At 29.8% G+C, this 27,724-nt stretch overlaps 1 protein-coding gene across 1 annotated transcript; it reads left to right on the top strand.

Annotated features, from left to right (window-relative positions):
- The first annotated feature begins 622 nt into the window (after nt 1-622).
- Nucleotides 623-27,724, top strand: LOC142318088 (uncharacterized). Its single transcript, XM_075354616.1, has 3 exons — nt 623-762; nt 17,047-17,457; nt 27,625-27,724. The coding sequence occupies exons 1-3, from the start codon at nt 721-723 to the stop codon at nt 27,625-27,627; spliced, it is 456 nt and encodes a 151-aa protein (XP_075210731.1). The 5' UTR covers nt 623-720; the 3' UTR covers nt 27,628-27,724.

Genomic DNA, 27,724 nt, shown 5'->3' on the forward strand with positions numbered 1-27,724 from the left:
GCAGATTGATTAGATTATTAAATAAGAACTTTTAACGTAAACCTTGTATTACATTTTTATGAATTGGTATTGATTAGGTATATTGTTCAGATCGCAGGCCTCAGTTTAAATTAAATAGTGTAATAGTAAGACAAATTTTTTGTATATTATCCATGTTTCTATTTAATGTTTAACGCTGCGTTTTGCTATTATCACCGTAAGACTTTTCTGTTTAAAAGTGTCATAATGATTAGAAAATCATTATTAAAACAGATATACCACGTTGTTTTACATACCAATTTAATTATAATTTATTTGCATTTAATGAACAGTTGTGACATTTAAAAATGTTAAACATTTGTAGTAATGAATTAACATTATACAAATATAACGGTATGGTTACGTAATGAATCAATCTATAGTATCATTAAAAGCGATAAAACACTGAAGAAAGAATGACATGTCATATTTCAACAAATGATTATTCCTTTCAATAAATATTTTGAATAACCTAAAAAGTAAGCGTAATCTCTGCTCCTAAAGAAGGCTATTATACCGTAGGATCTAAAAGAGAAACAATAGTGTCAATTAATTTGACATGAAAACAATTAATGATCGTACTACTATAGTCATATATTATTCGCAGTATATATAAATACTTGAAATCAAATGTACATTTATTCAGTTTAAAGCGGAATAGAAATTGTAAATCTCTTATTATTTTTGTAATAGTATTGCAGAATGAAGACATTCACTGTGCTGTTCTGTTTCATGATTTATGCAGTAAGTTATAAAATGCATATTTTTCGATTTTCTTCTAGGCATACAGAACGTAATAATCATTTTCATTTTATTTATATTAATTTTTATTTTCGTTGCACAATTAATCTTCCTATCAGACTGAAAAACCCAGGAAAACACAATCGTGTAAAACTAGTAAACTGTTCTTTTACGAAATAACATCAGAAATAACTATCCTCCTTATCTGTGAATAGTACATCCTCAGTGAAAAGATATTTCATGCTGTAAATACTATAACATTTTTTGTTTAATTATTGTCAACAGATTGAAAATTCAAAAAAACGTTTTTTTATATTTTTATTCATTAAAAATTTGTTACAAAATTTAGGAAAAGTATGCAATTAGTGTCATTTTGTTATTACAAGATCTATACATAAGTATGTAAAATTTGTAGTCGGTGTAATAGAGTAACTCGATTTGAATTCAGATACAGTGGAGTAAATAACTGAACAGACTGTAAGTTTCTGGTAGAGAGTAATATCAAGTTAGTTTACCCAAGTGGCAGCAGATACCTACCTGCTACCTCCTACCCAACAATTGAATTCATTCAGATGACTGATTATTAGCAAACAAAAATCAGGCCCATTGTTCGGAAGTAAATAATTTCAAAAATTGTAATTTTTTTTATTCTTTATTCTTTCTCTAAACAGTAAATTATTTCAGTCATTTTGTTTAAATAAGTTGAAAAAATATTTTACGCATATTAAATTTTTAAAATCTTTTTTTTTCGTAAATACGGTACGAGTTACGTCTTGATTACTAATTTTTCAGTGGCTCATTTTGATACATTTTTGTTTTTCGTTTTTTTTATTCGACCATATTTTACATTCATATGATCACAATATCAGTTTATTTTTGAAATTATAGTTCAATAAAAAGTTTTGATTGTAACAAAAACATTTTACAGTAATTTTGTATGATGTATTATTAAAATATAACAGTATAACATTATAACATATAATATATTTTCAGTTCGATTACTGTGTATATTATTCTTTCTTTACTAGAGCATAATACGTTTATTTACGCCGTAATTTGGCGATTGGGCATGTTTATTACTTTATTTGTACCGGTACGTATGAAAAAAAAATGAACAAATAAGTCAAGAAATGAATGTTAACTGGCATTTCAGTAAAACAAAATATTTATAAATTTAATCTATTAGATTAATGTGAAGTTTTAAGAAGTCCAAACAATTTCCACTAAATTAAACGTTTAAATATTATTATTAACAATAATAAATATTTCCTATGTATATATTAATTCGAAAATAAATCGTGTCTGAAAAAAGTTACAAATCAGCACTTTAGTATAGTTCTCCGCTACCTTTTAAATTATGCTGAAGTTATTTTCATCGTGCAGTTTTTAACTATTATGGTAGCAGAACATTCCTTTGTGACTGTCAGCATAAATATTATATAGTTCTTTTATACCAATTTTTTTTTATAAAAACATTTTTGCATTAGAAAGGTTTGAACAGTCTCAGTATTAGTTCAATATTTTACATTCATTTTAGACTACTAGATACTTTCTGATCTTAAAACTTTTATCAAATTACAATGCCGTACAATAGTTATTCACAAGATTGAATCCAAAATTAATGTTATGAAAAATTTACTGGTTGAAATTTTGTTGCGAAAATTTACCAAATATTGCCAGAAGATTTCAAAATAAAAGAAACATCTTTGAAACATGATCTTTGTTGAAAGTTAAAAATTCTTTCATTTTTAAATAATTTTCAATGAAATTATATTTTTTTAATACTGGATAAGCTTAAATAAGGTTAGCTTTTTAAAATTATTTCCAATATTTTATTGATTTAAAAATATTATTGAATGCTGGTTTGTTCATGATAGGTTACATAATGTTTTTTTAATTACGTAGTATAGTGGTAGATTGAGAATGAATTTAAAAGTAAGAAAAGGTTTAATTATTAAAAATAAATTAAGAAATATAATATTCTTTTAATCGTAATCCTAAATTACAACAAAAGTTAATTGCAGAATTAGACTTTTTGGAAATCATGTTATTAACATTATAAAAAGTATTGCATTAGGGTCGTTATTAATATTATTAATTATGCGTACGTATGTATAATCTGTGAAACTGTTTTTAGTCATAAATTAATTGTTCAGAGTAATCTTGAAGAAAGATGATTCTTAATTTACCATGAGCAATATTAAATGTTGATCAGTAAAGTAAATTAATCCTAAGTGAAGATTTCGACAGGTAGTATAATCACTTGAATTCAGGTGCGTATATTTGAAAGAAATAAACAAGAAAACGGAATCAACAGTTTAGTTTTAAAACTAATAAATTACATATTAAAAGTTATAAATTTTTCTAATTTTTTCTGTTTAAAAACACTCTATATACACATAGTTCAATTTGAGTCAGTTGTTACCTCTATGGTCTAATTCAATTTATTTTCAGTAAGGTTTGTACGAATTCGTGATCGATGAAAACTCAATTTTACAACTTTTATTCTTACTGAAAACTCCTGTATTGTCTTTCCTTTTATTTGATTACCTTTCACTTCGTTTTCTTGTTATTTTTTGTATCGATTATTAATTTCTTTGCTTATTTTATTGTTATTATAAAAAAGAGTTAGAAAAAAAGACAGAGATTTTATAAATTTTATTGATAAAAACACTATCGAAATTTACGTAAATCTTTGCCCCGACTCTAAATTAAAGTTACTTACTGATAAGAATATGATCTCACATAATGCTAACGCAAGTTAAATTTTATTTTGGAATATAATTTTTTAGAGAAGGGACAATAAAGGAGGGGGTGATGTAGTGTTTTTTGTATTATATTGCTAGTATTGAACAATATATTAATAAATATTAAAAATTATGTCTGTTTGCTGGTTTTATGTGCTAGTACACAGAAAAAAAAATATATATATATATAAATTAGTCGATTAATTTAATGAAAGTAAATGCATAGTGATATAAAAATAGTACTATAATACGTAATACATATTTTTGATCATTCAAATATGTTTTCCCCTATTTTTCTTGAGGAGATTTTTTAAGGTAATTGAAAAAAATGACTTTATACCTAACTGAAGAAAAAAGATTACCCCTTATTTAAAAAATAATTATGTAAATGATTATTAATTTCAATGAATCGGTTGGCTCCTAACCGATCATTTATTTCTTTGTACAGAATCATTTAATTGGAACCGATCATTATCGCTTAGAGAGTGTAATGTTCGTAGATTTCAATAATCTCTGACCAAGGTCGATCATATGACTATCACATGATATTAATATGTTATTAATCAGTTTGTTGATGGGATTCTGCTCAGCAAATTCAGTACAAGTACACTGGATGTAGAATTATTGTCGCTACTGCGGGCAATAATTCAATACTACGTATCTGTGGCAATTCATTTCTTACCCTGAACAACTCAAAACATTTTTCTATGAATGATACCCCCAAGGACATTAGAACATGAGAAAATTATTTTAAACTTTTATCATTAGAAAAACGTTATAGGTTTATCTAAACTGTACACAGTTTAGATGAATCGTTCTGAAAATAGAATAAACATGTAGACAAAAATTCTGTATCGGAGTGTTTACTGATATGTACAATATTTAATGTATCAACCTACGTAATATAATTGCATGTAAATTAATCAAATTTATGTCACATAGTATATATTTATATGTCTATGTGTGTGTGTGTGTGTGTGTGTGTGTATGTGTGTGTGTTTTATTTAAATTCTATTAAAATAAACCCCACCTAGTACAGAATATGGAGATAAGGCATATCTTACCTTAATTTTTCCATTAAAGTACTTTCGCGGGATTGCGCATCAACAGTCTTGATTGAAATAACTCCGTTATTGTATAATATTAATAGAAATACTAAAATAATGAAAACTGCGTATTAGCTTATACTAGTACTGCAATCTGTTGCAGTTTTTATGAGACCGTCTCCTCTAAACACTGTCTGATGTTTTATCAAAATGGAATTTTGTTTGTATTTATAAACATAATATTTTTTCTAATATTTCTATATTTGTGTTAATATAAAAAATAGAATGTCTATTGTTCGTTAGATGGTCTACAATATTTGATAAACCTAATTTATAATATTTTTTCTTAATTTCTAAAAAGAAATCTAGTTTTAAGGATCTATTTGTTTTTCATATATAAACACCATCACAATCATTAAATTTAACTTAATAAATTCCACACAGATTGTTTATTTTATTAATATGGAAATTTTTGTGGTTAAAATATTTTTTTATGGGGTTATTGAGTTTGTAGGTTGGTTTTAATTTTTTTTTTATTGTAAATTTTAGTAATGTTTTCATTGATAATTGTTATGTTGATATTGTTATTAATTAAAGTAATATTTTATGCATTTTCAACCGGTATTACTTTACGAAGATTATTTCATTAGTTAACTTTTATTTATTACTATGTTTGTATTTAATTTCTCTATTAATCATATTTTTCTAAGGATTAAATTATGAGGCCATGTGAGGGTTTGATTTTTATAAACTGTTATATTATTATATGTAGGTTTTCTATACACTGATGTTTCAATTTGGTTGTCCATGACAAATTTAGTATTTTTATTTTTACACTTTTATTGTGCAATAAAGGAATTATTTCAATCTGACTGAGGATGTGGGATCCCGTGAAAGTACTTTTATGGGATCGTTATGATGGATATCTCGGCTACCCGGTAGTAACTGGAAAACTGGTTAGAGAAAGCAAATAATATATAATATATATATAATATTTTTTTTAGTGAAATTTATTAATATAGACATATGTGTACAAATATATATATATATATATATATATATATATATATATATATATATATATGTGTGTGTGTGTGTGTGTGTGTGTGTGTATGTGCATGTTTGCTTGCGCGCGTGTTGTCTATATACCAACAGCAACGTGAGTCTTGATTAAAATAATGATTTATAGTGTGCGCGTATGAATATGCCTGCACATACGAAAGCAAAATAAAAGTACTACACCAGTAATGGTATAATAATACAACTAAAATCTGAGAACGCACAAAATACAACACCCAATGAAGTTCTCCACAAACAATAAATGGGATCTGTACATTTTCAGTTTTTGGAAACAAGCACACATTCAGAAACACGCTCAATACAATACGATATACCCACCCTAACTCACAACACAATCACAAAAGTGAAAAATCAGTGAAGTCTAAAGTTGTTACCGACACCTCGCTTTGCTCAGTCAGCAACAACTTGTACGTTACAAAAGAAATTGTTCTGGTTCTTTACTGTTCCACCTTTTACAAAAAAATATTTCCGTTAGCATTGTTATAATTTAATGTGCAGTATACAAAAGTAAAAATTAACAGAAAGACTTTAACTAAAAAAAAAAAAAAAAAAAAAAAAATAATCTTTGTTGATTTTAATACATGGGTTTTCCAACTATAAAGATTAAATGAAATTCAAGAATTAAATCTAACTTACTTTTATCTTAACTATTAGATTTTAAACAAAGTTGATGATCATTTGAATTACTTCAGTTAACGTCAGTAAATTGTACACATACATTCGTAACGTAATTACATTAGAAAAATATAAAATTTAATATGTGTATTAAAAAAACTCCAGGAGTTAAAATACATCGTACAAATTTTATACTGCACGTTCACGATGGTTTTGGGGTCTCTAAAAGATTGATTATACGATTTTGAAACAGAACTTTGCAAAAAAACTGCGTGTTACTTTCCTTATTTTTCTATATCTATTGTCATTTTATTATTGAAATGTTTATTCAGATTGTACATAATAATTAATATTTTTACGGAAAACATAACTTTTTGTTACATAACTAAATAAATATTACTCCTTTTTTTTATTGTGATTTTTAATCTCATATAAGGAAAAGTGAAGACTTAAACTTGGGAATGTTACAGCTACATGAAATCTATATAGTTTCAAAATAATAGTAACGTACCCATAATATTTACAATGCACATTGTTATTTAGTTTTATTATTATAAATAAATTGTTATAAAATGAAACAGAAAACAAAAGACGCTTTAAACGAAAATAATTCTTATATTTCAGAATAAAGCTTTGTTGTGTAAAATGTAAATATATTCACTTAAACGTAACTCTTTTACATTTACGTTATTAAATAGCGTAGATGTGTTTCTCGTTTCCTTTCATGTAAAATTACCAAATTTTGAAATGAATAAAATCTATCAACAATTTATAACCATTTCTTGTGACGGTAAAATTTTTACAATTCTTTTTACGTGTATTTAATGTTCTATATTTTATAAAAAGCTTATTTTTTATTGTTGTATAAAGTATTAAATTAGTCAGGTGGTATTAATAGAAAACGTAAGTGGTTTGTATAAAATATGTTTTTTAACTGAAAACTGTTCTTTACTCACAAGATTTTACGTCAGAATTTTAAGTGAATTTTTTAATGACTATAAAATTATTTAACGAGTTGATCGACTAAACTGTTAAATTTCCCATTCATTGAAATATGAATAAATTTTAATCTCCAAAGAGGAACCACAATACTTGATTACAGTTATTAATGACACCTAGTTTGTTATCATTTTTCTTTTAAAAATATAATAAGGATAAAACATTTACTTTTTTCTTTAATACAACCAAACTAATTGTTTTAAATTGAATAATCAATAAAAATCAGTAACAAAAATTAATAAAATAAAAAACATTTAAAGCATCTGTTTTTATGTTAAAAAATTTCTTTCTATAACTAAAGTAATTCCAAGGGCAACATGAAAACTATTTTCTTTGTTATAAAGTATTTGAAAAACGGATTAATGTTAAGGGTCGATTATTGACAAAGAAGAGTAGAGTTGTTAGTTGTATTGTACTATGAATCCGATAACATTTGACCGCCAGGTAAGTGAGTTATAATGCAGGTGTTCGGATTAAAACAGGCCCCATCACTCAGTTGTTTATACTAAATGCACATTTTTGTCAAAATGCATATATGTATGCAGTATATACTTTAGATGTGGAATGTGTAAAATAATGTGGTACGACTGGAGTTGGCGTGGGAAGAACTGTTTACTGCATGCAAATTTGAGTATTGTCAGTCTGTTTCAATTATTAGTTTTTGAATAAGGTTGGGTAATCCTGTGTTGTTGTTTGTTAAAATGTGGTTAACTGATGAACAACGTTGTGAAAACTTATTTAAAGATGAAATCTCATGTTTTGTGTCGGCGAAAGTTCAGGGAGATATTTATAAAGTATGCACCAGTGAAAAAAGTTAAATAGAAATTATTTAAAAATTTCGTGAAACAGGTTCAGTGCTGTGTCGGGCACGTTTCCAGAAACAGGCCCGACACAGGTTAGTTTTAACAACTCAGGTTGTACAGGTCATTAGATCGGCAGTTACAAGATCTCATGAATTTTTTGGAGACTAAGCCTGGAAAAGAAAATTTCACTACGTTCAGCCCACACTGCAGTAAAGGGAATGCTGAAATGTTATCCGTATGGAATGCAGGTTTTCAATGAGCTAAAAATGTTTATGCTAGAAGGGTATACTGCCGTCAACGGTTCGAGAACTTTATTAAAATCAACAATGGCATTTTATGTAGCGGTTTTCCACAGATGAAGCGTGGTTTTACATCGGTTGGAACGTTAATAGTCAGAACTATTGGATCTGGGAACCTGAAAATCCGCACACTTTTCTTTAGATCTCTCCTCCACTTCCAAAACACAGGCGTAAAGTAGACAGTTTCAAGGCAACGAACGATTAACGGAACAGAACGCAAGAATGGTGGGAGTTTCAATATTTCTCCCTACAGATCGTAGAGTCTGGACAATGTCCCTTGCTGCTGTATCTTTCTATTATCGGGCGAGTTTCATGGGTTATTTAGTGGCGGTTATAAATTTTAAGTTTTATTTATGGACGGATTTGGTAATTTCCTCTCCTATCCGTATACACCATTGTGAAATTTATTTAGTGCTTCTGGCCGTGAGAGACTAAGCTTTTGAGCCTATTAATCCCGGCGTGATTCACCTTCAGTCTAACCGTTGAATTCCTTTCGGTACTAGCACCTATAGGCTAGCAGGAGTGCGCCTACCGGAGTCCTAGTTATTTGGAGGGAGAAATGCGCCCCGTTCTCCGGAGGGAGTCGCATATGCTGACTAAATGAAATTTTGGTCGTTTCGTGGGACGGTGAGGGGTGTTGTCTAGCTTTTTATAGTTTTAACAAAATTTAATTGCCAAAACGGTCACTTTTGCGATCGGAATTTTCGCGCGGTTCCATTTATAGGTTACGCGATGTAGAGGCTCCTTAAGCTTGGTTTGTCACTTTTTACTCTCGTACCGCCTCTTCACGGTGGTTCGTTTAATACGGCATGAGGCCATTTTCTTTTGCCCTGTGGAGTAAGGTGCTCTCGGAAGATGTCTCGGAGATGGCCGTGTTCGGACACGGCCGCTCTCCCGAACAGTCTGCGTGCCTGCGCCACCACCACCTCGGATAAGGTGTGTAGTCCCGCATCGTCGCGAAGAGTGAAGTTTCTGACGAACCACGGTGCTCTAAATATCGTCCGCAACGCTATGTTTTGGACGGCTGCTAATTTTTTTGAAGCGCGGAGTTCAACAACGCTCCCCATGCCGGGTAAGCATATGTTAGAATCGGCATTACGTATAGCCGAAAAATGAGCAATTAGGCCGCGAGTGGATACGGGCTGTCACTGTTCAGTATTGGGTATAGTGCACAGCCTTTGCCTTTGGGTTATATTATAATATGTTCTCCTAAGGTAAGCCGTTTGTACAGCACTACTCCCAGGTAGTTGTCTGTTTTCTCTAACGGAATTTTTTCTCCTGAGATTTCCTGCTGCCTGGCTGGATCACGTGTCTTGTATGTGAACATCACTGCCAGCGATTTTTCACCGTTGACCTTGATTCTCCACATTTCGAGCCACAGCTCTACCAGATCCAATTGCGGTTGGAGTCTCTCGATCCCGTAATCTACAATTCGGGATTCATAATAATATGCCGTGTCGTCTGCGTATAGAGATTTTTGACTCCCGACAGCGGCATATCGTTGACGTAGGCCATGTACAAGAATATCGAAAACATTGCTCCTTGGAGGACTCCAGCGGCTACGTATCTGGTGGAGGAGATTGTTCCTCCTACGCGTACAACAAACTGTCAGTCTAGTAAATAAGACCGTATCAATCTGACATAGCGACAGGGAATCGTCGTATGTGCGAGTTTATACAGCAAGCCGCTATGCCAAACTTTGTCAAAGGCATCAGCTACATCTAGAAAAACGGTTTCAGTTACCGCTTTTCTATTTAGGCCTCCGACAAGAATGTCGATTATTTTAACAAGTTGGAGGGTCGTCGAGTGGCCTCCCTGAACCCAAATTGCTCATGCCGTACTCCTTTATTATAAGCAGAAATCAGCCGATTCACCGATGCTCCACATGTACACTGTCTGTTCCATTACCTTAGTTTGGAGGTCGACCCACGTGTGTATATGGCGTCTGCGGACTAAAATTGGGGTTTCACCGCTGGCAGGGCGTCCGGGTTGTACTGACTTATCCGTCGTATACGTAAAGTAATTCCGAATCGTCAGTTGTTTGTCCGCGTTCAGACACGTCTCAGACAACTGTATTACGTCTATTAGTAGATCCTCGGCCAGACAGCATAGTTCTGCCATCTGTAGCGTTTCACTGTAGAGTTTGCCTAACCAAGTTTGCCAAGAGAGTTTGCCTAGATAGCAAGTTCATGAGGCACTCTATGATGGACTGAATGCATTCCTTCAGAGATTTTGCTTGGAGCAGGCGGGGTAATATTGCTAGAATTTCAAACCTACGCTTTAGACGTTTTGCAACGATTAGTAGGACCCTTGTTTTAATGAAAAAACATGATGCTGCCATCTACCAAGAAATTATCCATCAGTTTATAGCCTTACTACAAGAGGATGAGCGTGACTGTCGGTTGCAACAGGGCAGCACCACTTGCCTTACAGCTCACTCTACTTTGGAGATGCAACAGGATTTCTTCGGTAGAAAAATCATTTCTAAAGGAATGTGGCCATCAAGATCCCCTGATTTGATTAGTTCAAACTTTTTTTGAGGGTTACTTAAAAGAAATTGTTTACAGCAGCTATCAACACATCCTGCTGCAATTAAAGATAAACATTACCAATGCTATCCAGGAAATAGACAGAATACAGCTAAGAAGAGTAGCCAGTGACACAACCAAACGTGTTGCCAAATGCGTAGAAGTGAATGGTCATCATTTTGCTTTCTGTAAATTATTATGTAAGGGTTTGCCAGTAAACTATTATTTACAGACTTAATTAAGTGATTGGGCCTCTTTTAAGTTGAGCACTCTGTATTACTATATAGCAGTTCCTGCGATGAGTAAATGAATGTTTCAACTTAAAGGACGAATTTTACTAGAATTTTGATTGGCTTAATGTAATAATGTGCAATTTTTAATTTACATCAGTGAAAAAAGTAACGGTAATCTATTTCAATTCTCACTTTCTCTCGTATAAATAGAATAAAACTATTATAAACTTGAAAATTGTTATGTCAGCTTTAATAGAGAACTTTATTTCATTGTGTATAGTTAAGTTATATAAATGTTATGTCAATATGCTAATAGTAATAAAAAGTTTCCATATTTCATTTCATTTGCTTCATTGACTGGACAGTTACAAATAGAAATTACAAAAGATAAATAAGTATTTGCTTCATTACCACAAATATCATCTAAGTATTTATTTATTCTAAATATTTAAAGTACTTCAAACATACATTTAAAATCAAAGAAGTCTTAATAGTTAAAAACTACAATATTTTATTTACGATATCAATAGTGATCAACCGTTGAGTCTGTATTTAAAATTAATATTTGGTATTTATTCACAACAATTTATGATTAGCAAAAAAATTAATAAACGTAATTTTTTTTAAATATCGAATTTGATCTTTATATGTAAATAAATAATATAATTGGTAGTAAATAAACCCTTCGATTTGCCTTATTCTCTTTGTTAAACTCGCCTTCCTTATTCGACGACTTGATATTTTTTATTCGTATATATTATAGATTACTATATAATATTGTTTACAAAATATTATAGTTTCAGTAAAAGATGAAATATGATTTCCCTCTAAGAAGAATAATAATACATCGGTGTTTTAACGAATATAATATCTATTAAATCATTCATGATAACAAAACTTAGTATTCCAATATTAGATACGTCGGTACAATTGATTTGTTGACTTATGAGAATTAAATCAATAACGTAAGCATTAAAATGTATTTAAGAAAACAAATAAGCTACGTAATAGGAATTACTCAACTCATATACGGTAAAATTGATAAAATGTCGTATTTAATATAATGAAATATGTGCAGTATTTAATAACTTAAACGTAATTAAATCACAAATAGATACTCGCATATTAAATTTGTACCAGAGGATTAGCTGCATTTACCGCTATTTAATTACTTCGTAATTTATAAAGAATCTTAAACTGTATCTTTTATTAAACTTAGATAATAGATCCTACATGCTTTTTCATTACTAAATTGATTCCTCTAATGATTGTTGACAAATAAAGAAAATAATTAAATGGCAGAAAAAACTATCTAGGTGGTTTGGTTGAAAGATAAACTCGAAACATTAACAAACAAATGATAAATTAATATAAAGTGATTTTATATTAAAAAAAATACATATATGTTTTTTTTTGTCTTCAGTCATTTGACTGGTTTGATGCAGCTCTCCAAGATTCCCTATCTAGTGCTAGTCGTCTAGCCTACCAACCTTTTTCAAGCTTCTAACATTCCACGCTCCGACTCGTAGAATGTTATTTTTTAATTTTCTGGTGACCCCTTCCTTAGTAGTCCCCATCCGGAGATCCGAACGGGGGACTATTTTACCTCCGGAATATTTTACCAAGGAAGGCGCCTCCATTATTGCTATGTGAAAATGCAGAGAGCCACATTTTCTTGGAAAAAAAGCAGCTGTAGTTTTCCATTGCTTTCAGCTGCGCAGTACTCAGAGGACTGAGTGATGTTGATACGGCCGTTTAAGTCGTCCTGACTCACGCCCCTAACAACTACTGAAAGAGCTGCTGCCCTCTTTCAGGAATCATTCCTTAGTCTGGCTCTCAACAGATACCTCTCCGATATGGTTGCACCTTCGGTCCAGCTACTCTGTATCCCTGAGCACTCAAGCCCCCTCACCAACGGCAAGGTCTCATGATTCATAGAGGAGGTATGTAAGGTGATGTAATGATATATATGTAAGGTATACTAATTCTAAACATTAATATACCACCAAACCTACAATTAAGCCGGTATACCGTTGGATGCCGGTAGAATTTTAGAATAAAATTGAATTATGTAGATGGAATATAAAATTATAATCCGTTTTCTTCAGTTTAACTGCATCTAAAAGTCTGTTTTACGGGTAAGAATATGCTTTGATCATTATTCCCAACTCAATTTAATATTTGACATTATTTTAAACACTTTCAAACAGACATTTAATATTACTGATTCTAGAAGTTTAAATTGGTTACAGCCACTTTAAACGGTATGTTTATGAAATATATATTTATCTATATATATTTACGTATATATTTAAAAAAAATATATTTATTGTATCTCAGGGTATACTTTATACTGTAATTTTAATATCTCTAAGACTAACCAAACCAAATTTCTGATACTTTTTCACATCAAAAGCGTAATGAATAATATAAACTGTATATGATGTTGACACAAATTAAATATAGAAAGATAAAACTGGCTTTCTTGGGTATTTTAATTTCTATTTCCTGAAATTAACAACATTCACCAGCTACAACTTTTGGAATCAAAATTCGACAACAGCACATAGCTCTTAATAAATGCTAGTTATTTTCACCGAAATCGTTTCATTACCAGTAAAATTGTCAATGGTATCTTTCATTTGAATCTTTAAATTATAAAATTATTCATTCAGATCAAACTTCTTGCCCAAAAAAAAACCTTAAAAATGTTTTTTTTTTTTAAATTAAAATTTAATTTTCTACTAAAAAGAAATTTAAGTCGATGTCGCGGTTTACAATGACATATTAATATCAGAAATGAATGACTTGTTTTAATTAACTACTATTGTAAAAATTTTTACTGAGTCTTATTGTTCAAGAAATAAGTTAATCTTCAGGTCAGTGTTATAGCAATAGCTTCCATACAGTTAAATTTCTTGAAAATAACGTTTACAAAAAATTTTTGTCTACTTTATTGTGTTTTTCTTTACATTATTCTGACATGAGATATTTGGTTATGTATATATGACTATAATGTAAGTCATACAATATCCACATAAAATCACACAGATACAGTGAAATCGGATGCCTCATTAGAACAGTCGTTTCTTAAATATATTTAAATTATACTAAACAAAAATGTTGTATAAATTTTTTTACACTCTGTATGTTTAAGAAAATTTTTATTGAATTTGTTATAATTCACTAAGAAATTATAATAATGGAGTGGATATAGACTATGTGTTGCAAGATTCTTTTCCAAAAACAAATCCATAAATGTCCAACTAATTAGTAATTTTTCTTATCAAAGGTGAGAGTAATAATCAAACTGAAGTACGCAGATGAAAATCGTGAAAAATAAAAAATTAGTGTGAAACTGTACTAAAATTTTGTTTGTGTTTATGTCTAAACAGGTAATGATTAAAAGACAAGAATTCAACAAATGATGCACTGTTTCTTCCATTCTCTTTTAGGTTTATCTAATTTCAAGAACTTCAACATTATATATATGATAAACTGATAATGGAAATAAATACGTGAAAATGTTTTAAGGCGATGCTAATCTTCCAATAACTGAATAATACTAAATAAATTTTCTAAATGTTTTCTATGAATGTGTTAAAACGTGTTCTCATAAACAATTTAATGTGTAACTCACTCATTCACAGATAATATTTCATTATCTCTTAACCGTTTACAGTTTACGTTTAGAGTTTAATGATGTTCTCACAACATAACCATTAACTTATGAAACTACAGAATATTTTTTATATGTAAAGTAACCGAAATATTATTTCCTTCTCGATTTATTAGATATAAATTTATTCGTGGAAGAAATTTGAGTGGATTTCATTATTTTCTTTTGAAGTTACAACTAATTATATTGGAAAATGACTATTCAGGTCCAGTTCAACTAATACTGAATGGTTAAATGAACCCCAAAGAAAACATTTTTAATGTTCACATTTTGATGTAAATGAACTTTTTATTTACAGTTTGTTGTCTAAATTTCTATTTACAGATCAAAATCAGGAACGTTTAACATAATAGTTTGCTTTTACTTTCGTTACATTGATTAACTGTGTTATATATTAGCTTATCTCATAATCTAGCCTATATGATCTTGCAATATTCTTTACGATCTTTCTTTTTCTGTATAGCCTCCACCACCGAAAGGTATTACTTCAGAGGAAACATGAGGATGATATGTATGAATGTAAATAAACTGTTGCCTTGTACAGTCTCAGGTCGATAATTCCTGAGATTTGTAGTTAATTGAAACCCAACCACCAAAGTAACCGTATACACGACCTATTATTCAAATTCGTAAAAAATAAGTGCTTTTACTAGGACTTGAACCTTAGAACTCTCGACTTTGAAATCAGCTGATTTGCGATGACGAGTTCATCACTAGACCACTGTGGGTATCATTAACACCTCTCACTTTTCGAAAGAAAAATGTTTTTCAACATCTACTCGTTCAACACATATTTAACTAATTAATTTAATTATGAAAAAACATTAGGCCCTAATAAATATTCAATATATTTCACGGTTAATATTAAAATTTCTCATGGGTCCTCGCAGCCTACAGAAAAAAAATTAGTTTTCGGTGATTTACATCATTTGAACAGATTTCACAAATTGTATTAAAAAAAATTTTAAAACAAGAGGTATAAAAAAAATGAATATAGGTAAAATACTTATCAACGAAAACACTTTTTACTTCCTTGTATGACGTAAAGAAAATAGTGTGATCGCGAAAAATTTCAGTTTCCAAATTTCAACAGAAATATCTATTTTGTCCGTCCCTAAATCCTTTTTGTCTGTACATACGTATGTATATATCTCGCATAACTTAAAAATGATAAGCCGTAGGATGTTGAAATTTTGGATTTAGGACTGTTGTAACATATAGTTGTGCACCTCCCTTTTTGTTTGCAATCGACCGAACCAAAAGTGTCCAAAAATGCCCAAAATCCAAAAAAAATTAGGATTTTGGCCTTTTTCTTAACTGCAGTAATAATAAGCACTCATTAATAGTTTATCAACGATATATCATAAGTGATGCTTATTTCCATTGGTTCCAGAGTTTTAGCCAAATGAAATTTTAATTACTGAAATATTTGGATTTTAAAAGGAGAAGGTTGGAATCTGACTTCATTTCCTTTTGTTTAACTTTTTCTAATTTAAATATATTGATTAATTAATACTTATTAACCTCCGATTGTAAAAATATTTTACTATAAATAATAATTCAATAATAACAATTAAAAAAATATATATGAAAAATTACTAGAAGTTATTAATGAAATAAAATTTTATGTACTTTTCATTAAAAAAAAAAAATTGTGTGTATGTAATTTAATCGGGGTACAAGGAAGTCTTGTGGTGTCCACATCATATTTTTAAATTCCACAGGTTGATATGCCGGGAATTGGAAAAAAACGTTTTATCTTGTTGTAACTTCTAAGTTTCAAAGACTTTCGAAAAAAAATTGCAGTACTTATAATATGAAACTCTTATGTAAAACATCGGAATATACGTTTTCACTGTAAAATGCACTGATAACCGGAGTATAACAGATACTTCAACTAGCAACAAATCAAAAAATAGTTTATGGTAAAACACGAGTTGTAGTATAACATTTATTTTAACTTACATAATCACTGACAAAATGTTGTAAGTTGATATGTGTAACATAATTTGAAATTATCCTCATGTTAAACATTATTTGTCCATTTATTAACTAAGCCCAAACGAAAAAATGTTACACACACATTCACTCATAAATTAAGAGAAGAGAAGAGAAGAGACATACGTATAATATATTGTTGTACGTTATACAAACTGAAAATTTTTCGGTATAATATTTTAGATTTCTATTATTTTCGGTGTTATTAATTAGATACAATTTATATTATGGGAATTAATATTTCTCTTTTTCGTTTATAGGTCTCCTGTCACGCTATTGTCGACCAACTTAACAAACTCCTTGGAAATACTGGAAACCTTTTAAAAGAAGTTACCGATTCGGCAACTGATACTTTAGAAGAAGTAGGATCAACTGTAAAGAGTACTGTAAAAGATGTAACTCAAGTATTGGGATCGGTTTTAAATCAAGATTCCAGCTCTCAAAATGGTTTAACTGAAGAATTAACACAAAAACAAATTTTATCATCAGGTATACTTCAAGACACATCATCGTTGCCAGTTTCAAAGTCAAGTGGTTATACAACTCAAACTAATTTATCAGAAGAATTGACACAGAAGCAAAGTTTAGCATCAGGTATAATTCAAGACTCTTCATCGTTACCAATTTCAAAATCAACTGTATCCTTCGACCAGTTGCAGGTACCCGTATATGTAAGTATATGAATTTGTGATTCAAAATAGCGCTAATGTTCCATATAGTCATATTAATGACTGCTATGAGGATGAGAATCTCTTGAATATTATGTTCTAAAAATAGTTTAGGATTCCCGATACCCAAGCTTGAGGCTTCTTGAAATCACAGAATTCAAAGTCTCTAACTTTGTTCAAACCATATAACTTCATGACAAGAGTTTGATAATACAACAGCTAGAGTGAAAATAGCTTAGAAGCTATATAAATTATTTTAAAACGTGTTTTATGAAATCTATAACGTCTACTAAATGTTCTTATGTAGAACAATATTTATCATAGTCATAACTTCATCAGAGCTCAATGACAGTTAAATACTGATCGTTATAACTGATGTTTTGAGACGTTACATTGATTGATAACAACAAGTGTTGCTTTATGACACCTGATTGGTCTACTTGTGAACGCGTCTTCTCAAATCAATTGATTTCGAAGTCGAGAGTTCTAAGGTTTATATCCTAGTAAAGGCAGTTACTTTTATATGGATTTGAATACTATATCGTGGATACCGGTGTTCTTTGGTGGTTCGTTTCAATAAACCACACATCTCAGGAATGTTCAAATTGAGACTGTACAAGACTACTTCATTTACCCTCCTACATATCATTCTCATTCATCTTCTAAAGTAATACCTGAATTGTAATTCCCAGAGACTAAACTGTTAAAAGAAAGAAAACTAGTGTTGCTTCACGAATTACTGAGATTTTATACTATTTTCAGTAACCTATTGTGAATCATGTTTAATGTTTTAATTTTTATTAGACTTATATATAAGCGGAACACCATTTAATTTTATCGTTAATACTTATTATTATGCTGGAAATTTTCTGGTTGTTCTCAAATTGTCATTTAAATCAATCTAATTTCTTATTTGTCTTAGAGCACTACTGTAATGTTCTATTTTTTTTAGACGTAAATTCAAAAATCTAAAAAAAAAAATTAATTAAAATTAACCTATTCATGACTAACCTGCTTTAAATTATGTTTCCTTAATTTTAATATGTACGCATATACAAATTACAATAACCATCTGTCTCTAAATTATGTTTGTTTCTAAGAAAATTGATATATTCACTGCGCGATCAAAATCTATGTTAAGATAGTATTATTGCCTTAATTTACACTGAAAAAAGTTATGAGTGTTTTAAACTATGAAAAAATTATCATGTTTAAAATAAAAATTATATTTTCAAAGAAAAATGCAATGTAAAGTTTACAATTAGGAAGTTATTTGGAAACTAATTAAAGTTAAAATTACGTTAAAAATCTACTTTAGTATTCGATTAAACCGTGATTTAACCGTCTATCAAGATTTTTATTTGATTTTCTAATGAAAATGTCCATTTTATCGTTTGTTGAACAAATATATTCTTATTCAATAATCGGATAACTAATTTTACCCGTATCTGATTCATTTATGCTTGTTTTAGAAGACATAAAGGAAAATCTATTTTTTGTGAAAGAGTGGTTGATCTGACAATCTGTACACCGATAATAATTTTGCGGTCGTTGGCATTTATAAATTCTAATGAATAATACAATATCAAGCCGTAGTTCTTTCTCGCTTTTCAACAGGCTTTATTTCGTTTTAATGTACAACAGGACTTAATCACATACTTTTTCGGTTACTTTAACTTTATTTTTAGATAACTCTGAAAAGTATTTTGAGCCATCAAGGAACTGAGGTAATATGGATTCCGTAGTTTAGAGACAAATTGGGATCACATTATTCGTATTATCTTTATTACATGGTAATTTTTTTTTTAAATTTCTTTTAATAAACATCTCTGAAGAGAACAAGTAGTTATATTGCAAATGTTATAAATCACAGTTATATATTAGTTATATATAATACTACTACTATGTTATATTATATTACACTCATGTATGTGTATACGAGCACGAGCGGACTCGAGAATGTATGAACTCTATATTTAATTGTTTTTTTAATTTCTTCAAAGTTACCTTTATTATTCACCGATATTTTTTCTAATAATTTTATCAGTAATATCTTAACTATATACTCTTTTAGTTATATTTGTTCACAAACAATAGTCTTTGGTATCAGTAGCAAAAATTCTAGCTACATTTTCATTTTGAAAAGGAAACCTTCTGCATGTGTCTTGTATAAATGTCTTTCTCTTTTTTTGAGAAAGCTGCATTAAAAAAAAAAAAAAAAATAGCTAATAACAGTGCACTAAAAAACAATTAAGTTTGTCTAAAATACTGATATAATAAGTACATTTAATAATACGATCACATATGTTTAAGTTCAGTATTAATGGAGTTAGAATCATTTCACATATATTACTTTTGTGAAATTCTTTGGAAATTTTCAAACAAATACGGAAGAAAATGTTTAAATATCTTCTGAAGTATTAGAATAATTGTTATTGAAGTAAATCTTTTATAAAATATTTACATTGCATTTAACCGTTGTTACATGCAATATAACATGTTACATGCTTATATATTATAAGTTCGTTAACTTATAATAAAATGCGGGTGTCTGTGGAACCAAGAACTTTAATTTTGTTGACTCTAAAATCATTATAAAGTATAGACTTCTCAAAATCGCTATTACGTACTATCTAATAACATAAGTAACAAACGTATGATTTACAGAAAAATCATTCAGCAGGCGTTCAAAAATTAAATCTGGGTCTTAATGACACTAAGAAATAAGACTGGAATCTGTAAAAAGAAGGAACATCTGTGAACAAAACATTTTCAGTAGTATCATGATTGAAACTATTAATACTGCATTTTTGTACAGCGTTTATTACCTTCTTTGTATACATATTGAAGCTTTTAGCATCAAAATAAAATTTGAATTTCAACTAACTTATTTTTATGTAAGAATAACTGAATATAAGTGAAGGATTTTTTAACTATTCTAAAAATCATTTCAATCAAAGTAGTAAAGAACTAAAAAATAGAAATATTCAACCGATGGAGAATTTGAATTTGTGTTCATTTAACTCCATTTAACCGATTGAAACTGTTCAAGGAGCGAAATTTGTAGTAGAAACAGCACTTAAATAATTGTACTTCACGGAGACTAAAGCAAACCTTACGCCGATTGTATTACCGAATTCATACAACAGAAGTACAGTACGACCCATTACTTAATATTACTTCAGTCAAAAGTGGCAAAATTTGTTCTACAGTACAACTTGGTCGTAACACCATTACGTGTAAGTGCCGATGGATGCCTTTTTTGTGTTTTATTTAAATCGTAAATGTTGTTTGACTTTTCAGTAACTTACAGAAATCGTAAAATTTACCAAAAACACTTGTTGACTAGATAGTGTACAGATATAGATTCTGATGTCTAGATTGGCCGATGTCGGGTGCGATTCTAATTATCTGGTATTTTTTCATTCATTTCATCCAATTTATCTTTCTTTTTAACTTACAAATAAAGTAAATTCAACACCTAATACTAAAATGAAATAAAATTCAGTTTATTAGATTTGATATTTAACTTACTTTTAAATATTTTATTTTATAAAATGTATTGCAAAATATTCCAGTTCATCGGATTAAGTACAGAAAAGAATCAACTACAATTATCATATGTTTATTTTTATTTCTTTTAATTCTAAGGTATGTGCTTCGTGTTAATAACAGGTACGATCAGTAATAAATTAATAATTTTAAATTAGCAATGCATAATATTTTAAAACGGTGGCAAATCGTCTCCGTCCCGGAGACGTAACTAAAGTTCGGAATAAAAGAATAACCGAATGATCATGAAACAGAATGAATGATAATGAGAAACAGAATTTATTTTTCACAAATAACAAAAAATTGGATTTCAGTCAAGAAATTTGGATTGAGCAGTTTCAGTTGCATGTGTGGTTTTTTTCTTTATATCACTGATCTTTACTATTGTCATTTTTACATAATTAAATCCAAATTAATGGATGCAAAATAATAAGAAAAAAATTAGGATTTATATTTCGAAATTAAGTGTAATGGGTAAAAATAAAGTCTTCATTTATGTAAGATGATGATAAGCAAAAGAAATCATAATTTGTAATAATACAGCACTTTTGTTTTTCTTTTTAATTTTAATGAATATAAGATTACTGAAATCTTTGGAAATAACGTAAATGTTTATTTTTTGTAAAATAAAATAAAAATTAATTAATAATTAAAAGAATTGTGGCCGTCTATTCTCTCCTTATTGTCAGCAGAAAAGAGTGGCTAATTCATGTAGTAAGACCGAGTGGTTTGCAAAGTGAGTGTAGATGGCGGAAGTGCAAAGCAACTCAAAAATATGCCGGTCTCCGTGCCGCAAATGGTAGCGTCTAGGCCGGAGGTCCCGGACTCGAATCCCGGTCAGCATGGCATTTTCACACACGCCACAAATCATTCATCCCATCGTCCGAAGCAATACGTAACGGTGGTCCGGTGGTTAAATAACAAAAAAAAAAAGAAATAGAAATAAAATTTACTTTAAATGACTTCTTAAAATCACTGCTATAACTATTGCATGTTCCTTTTATGGAATTGTTTTTTTAATCTCCTTATTTCATCGGTACCAGTCAGATACAAAATATTAGTACTAAAATCATTTTTAGCGAATTTGTTGCATAGGTTTTTCTCTTATCTAAAACAATAAAAAATTCGCGTTAACATCACACTAACGTTTAACAATACAGTTCTATATTTACTATTGACTACATTTATCATTTTCAAACGTTTCTGCAGTTCTTAGTAATACTATTATAAAATTTATTGGTTTGAACTGAACTTCCTGCTTTAAATCTTTATCAAATAAGTTCAAATAAAACAAAAAAAAAAATATAATAAATTAAAGAAAATCGATTAATTAATAAAAATTTGCTCTGTTAAAAATATTGAAATAATATTACCTTAATGTTCTGTAACATTGTATTTTTACTTATCCATAAAATTATTTCCTGAGTATTATATTAAATTTTTTCATCTCTTATAATCATTTTACACCGCTTAGCACCAGCTAGTAATAGACAGCAGAGTATCGTTAATGTATAGTGTTTATTTTTAAAACGAGGTTTTGTATTACACCGACTGTTTCATAAGTAGTAGACAGTAATTTAACTCGCGTAACTTCTATCAGCGTAGATATGAAAAGAAAAGAGATGGCTTATTTTAGAGATCAAAGAGGTCTATCTGTTGGAGTAAAGGTTAAAAAGTTTCCCTAATGAGATCCAGGTAATTTTCACCGATGATGCCATGTTAAAAGAAGAAAGGGTCAATGACTCTTTGATACGTAAAACCTTCCCAGACCGTGATGCCGGGATTTTTATCATCGTACTCAACTAAATACAGTTACGTCTGTTTAAACTACCGCACAGTTGTAATTTGCCTTCGTAAGTCCACATCGCACTGTTCCAATTGTGGATCCTCTTCCAACTTGGTGAGCAACTCTTCAGCGCACTGTAGCCGACGAAAATCAATAGAAAAAAACCTTTTAGAACCATGAAATATGACACTTGTGCTATATGTTAAAAGTGAAACCCTTCAGAAAATGGACTTCCGCTAGAAGCTCTATGGCGATTCAAACTGTGGTCTACCACATATGAGCCACTCAGTATTATGCTAAGAATTTAATAAAGCATAGATGAAAATATATATGTTCTCGTATATGTAGAGCTCCTTATTTAGACAAATTTTTTTAAAAATTCAAAGTCTGTTAAATACATTTAACGTATTACTAAAATTAAACACTAGAAGTAGAGGTTTTATGTTTCAACAATTTTACGTCCAATGTTTAATATACTGAGTCGATATGTAGTTAAACTATGTGTTAATTATTCCCTGCTGTATTACCCTTGTTTCTGTATTGCTCATCAAGTCTTTGTCCGATTTAAAAAAAATCGCATTGATTTCGTTTTATTGTTTACCTTCAAACCTATATTTATTATTAATTATAAATCAAACTTAAAATATTAAGCATAAATTTATAAATGGAAATTACCAAAAATCTGTTTGTTAGTTTAAATACATATGCAGGCACTGTTATAGTAATCTGAAATGGACTTATAATTGAAACTTGTCATGAGTAATGTTTAAAATATAGATGTTACAAAATAAATATTTATCCTTTTTTTACCCGCATTAATAAAAAGCAAATATTACTAATGATAACTGGAAACTTCACCTGGAATGATTTTATAATGAAATAGTATTGTTTAGAGCAGAACATATCAGCGATTGAAATATGTCTCTGATACTTTTAACTTACATTCTGAACCATTTAATCTCTTATACTGGTAGAAATAGCGTCTGATATTCATATGCCAAGAACATGTATATTTTTAACATTTTTTAGGTCGTGGCTTGTTTACGTTTGGTTTTATATATAATCTGTCCACGAATATCAGAGGCGAATTAGTAGTACTAAATAGAAAAAAAGAAGAGTAAAAATACTTTATTGAATTTAGATAAATACTAAAAAAACACGAATGCACATTAAAATTTTTTTTCAAACCGTTAAAGTCCATTCACCCAGTGAAAAAATTGGCTGTAAATTTCTTGAAATTACTACAGTAGAAGTCCGATAATCCGGCACGTTCGAGACCGGCTCGGTGCCGGACTACCGAAAATTCCGGTCTATCGGGCGGTAATTATAAGAACAATCAGGTTAATAATTAAACTACAAATACAGTACAACAAAGTTATACAACAAAGTTTATTTTACATTTCTTATAATGTATGTACACGTACTTTAAAATATATTTCACTTAGATTTAAATAAGTCACGAATGTCTTTTTTTTTCTTGACTTTTGGCGTTTAGCTTTTGGCGTTGTTAAATCATTATCAGCCACGATTTTCTCAAACTCGTCTTTGTATTTTTCTATAGAGTTTTGGTTTGCTGAAAGTGTTTCACCAGTTACATCAAGTCTTCGAATTCCATGCCGAAACTTAAAGTTTCTGAGCCAACCATCAGAATAATTACATTCACTTTCAGCAACTCCTAAATCTTGGCCGAATTTCTTTGCCTTTTCAACAATCATTGGCCCTGTTACCGGCTTTCCTTCAGAACGTACTGCACTAAACCATTTGAACAATACACTATCTAGCTTGCTGTTCCAGTTTTGGTTTTTTTAATGTTTGTCTAGAAGCCAATTTTTCAGTTGTTACCGATTGAGAGGCAAACTTCATTACTTGATCTTTTTGTTTTTTAATGTCATAAATAGTTGATTAGCCAATATTAAACTCATTCATTAAAACATTTCTATTCTCGCCTTTTTCTAGCCGTTAGATGATTTCTAGTTTCTGATTGAGAGTCAGTGTTACTTGTTTTCGTTTCTCTCCTTTTGAACTCGAAGGCATAGGTTTTGAAAACATGGTCACTGTACAGTTAGAACGAAAATCACTTTTTTTATAAACAGTTTCAAAAGTTACGTTTACTGCGATGTGAAAAGACACAAAACAACAACGCACAAAAAAATGGCGAAGACGCTTCGTGATTGATTAACGGAGCTGCACTGCACCTGAATTTGTTGTGACAGCTGAGACTAGCCGGCCGCTAATTGTTTCCGAACAATACCGAGCGCTTCCGGATGATCCCGAACTACCCCGAAAACTTCCGAATAGCTCTCGAGCGTTTTTATTTGCTTTAAAGACACATTTTAGGAGAAAACCAAATTTTTTACAATTTTCCAGAGCGATGCCGGACTATCGGGCATTCCGGATTGTTGGATGCCGGACTAATGGACTTCTACTGTATCTGCAGATATTTGAATATCTGCAAAAAGAATATGTTCATGACATAAGTGGTAAAATTAGCGTTTGATTGAATTTAAAAAAAAATTGTAACGCTTAACAGTAAAAACTTAAAAAAAAAGTTATCACAGCCTCATTATGTCACGTATTAAATTAAATATCAAATTTTGTGGAGTGCCTCGTTATATTCAAATCTATAACGGATTTTTAAAATTTACAAAATTCTTGTATAACGCTTTGAAACATGTAACGTAAATAACAAGTCACGAATAACTCTATTAAGAGTCATGTAAACAGACGTTTGAATCGCTATGTTTTCTGAGGTTTCAATTTTGAACAAATACGGTGACGTTATGATTTTAATACAATATATATTAGCAATATTCATTTGAAAGATAATTTAAAGCTGTCTCGTTTTTATAATATATGTAAACAATCGTAATAGCCAAATTTTAAAGTGATTTAAAATTACTAATTGTTTAAAAATTGTAGAAATGTTAAATTGTATAAAAAGCATTAAAAATTTCATTAAAGATATTTTAAATATATAACAGCAGTACTTTTTATTAAATCGAAACATTCCTTTCCTCAAAAAGGAATGCGTATATTTAGGCATAGATTTAGGTTGTAATCTAAGTGGTAATACAGTATAACCTATTTGCATTACATTTAGAGATGATAACTAGTATTTAGTGATTGTATTAATAATTTCATTAGGCTATAGGATATATAAATTACCAGTAAGTTTTTGAATCTATATCTTCTTTGAAATCGCTATGATTCTGGAGGAAAATTTACTGCTGCTGTTACCTAAATTTTTTTTGTGTCAGTGTCTTTACATATATCCCTTCCTATTCGTTTTATAGTTGACGGGAGTCATGAAAATTCAACTAGACGGGTCCTTTACAACCGTTCAAATATTTTGTTTTCCGTGATTGCATAAACACTCTGATTGAATTTTGTTTTTTCCTGTTTTAGCAGCTACATACTAGTTTAATTTTAATGGTCTTCTACGAAGAAGTTAATTGGTATATGTTTGTGTGACAGTAATCTGGTTATTCAACGAGAAAAAAGTAAACACAATTAGGAGAAAAATACAGTATTATATTTTTGATGAGTGTTACATCATTTTAACACTCATCAAAAAGATGGGTTAAAGATGGACGAAGCAGGAGCGATATAAAATGCCGAATAGCACAAGCTAAACGAGCCTTCAGTAAGAAATATAATTTGTTTACATCAAAAATTAATTTAAATGTCAGGAAAAGATTTTTGAAAGTGTATGTTTGGAGCGTCGCTTTATATGGAAGTGAAACTTGGACGATCAGAGTATCTGAGAAGAAAAGATTAGAAGCTTTTGAAATGCGGTGCTATAGGAGAATGTTAAAAATCAGACGGATGGATAAAGTGACAAATGAAGAGGTATTGCGACAAATAGATGAAGAAAGAAGCATTTGGAAAATATAGTTAAAAGAAGAGACAGACTTATAGGCCACACACTAAGGCATCCTGGAATAGTCGCTTTAATATTGGAAGGACAGGTAGAAGAAAAAAATTGTGTAGGCAGGCCACGTTTGGAATATGTAAAACAAATTGTTAGGGATGTAGGATGTAGAGGGTATACTGAAATGAAACGACTAGCACTAGATAGGGAATCTTGGAGTGCTGCATCAAACCATTCAAATGACTGAAGACAAAAAAATATCATTGTTATTACGTATGAGTTGAAAAACGTTTGTCAGCTCATTCGTAACTCAAAGAGAGGCAATTATTTCTAAGATTTACAACAACGTATACCAACCAAAATATATGAGTGGTTTTAGTATTGTTTAACAAGGTTCTATGTAAATATTAAATTTATTAGCATTGAAATAATCTGATTATTTTTACAAAAGATTCATTGCAACATAATTAACACAAATTTAGTTAAATTTCGATAAAAAATTATATTGACATAAAGAAATTATTTCAATGAAATCAGGAATGCCAAATCACTTTAATGCGTACAATAATTAATTTTATTAACTAACCGTGCAATCAGTAGTCGGTTATTCACTACAATTTGCAGCTGTAAGTTCATTAATTTCCCTTTTACTGTTTAATAATTATTATATTTATACCTTTTCTTTTTCTTGTTTAGCCTCCGGTAACTACCGTTTAGATAATTCTTCAGAGGATGAATGAGGATGATATGTATGAGTGTAAATGGAGTGTAGTCTTGTACATTCTCAGTTCGACCGTAGCTGAGATGTGTGGTTAATTGAAACCCAACCACCAAAGAACACCGGTATCCACGATCTAGTATTCAAATAATTATTATATTGCAAATAATTGAGTACAAGAAATTAATTCTTTTACTGAATGTTATTCGAGGGTAGGTACTCATATGGAATTTTCTTTTTCAGTGATGCTATGATAACTCAGATGATAGAAATACGCAGTCCTTCAAAGCTAAATGAAGAAACTACTGATTATTTTAAAAAAATAAATGAATATTAAACAATA

The sequence above is a fragment of the Lycorma delicatula genome, chromosome 1, assembly GCF_047948215.1.
Source record: "Lycorma delicatula isolate Av1 chromosome 1, ASM4794821v1, whole genome shotgun sequence".
In the NCBI taxonomy this organism is placed as follows: domain Eukaryota; kingdom Metazoa; phylum Arthropoda; class Insecta; order Hemiptera; family Fulgoridae; genus Lycorma; species Lycorma delicatula.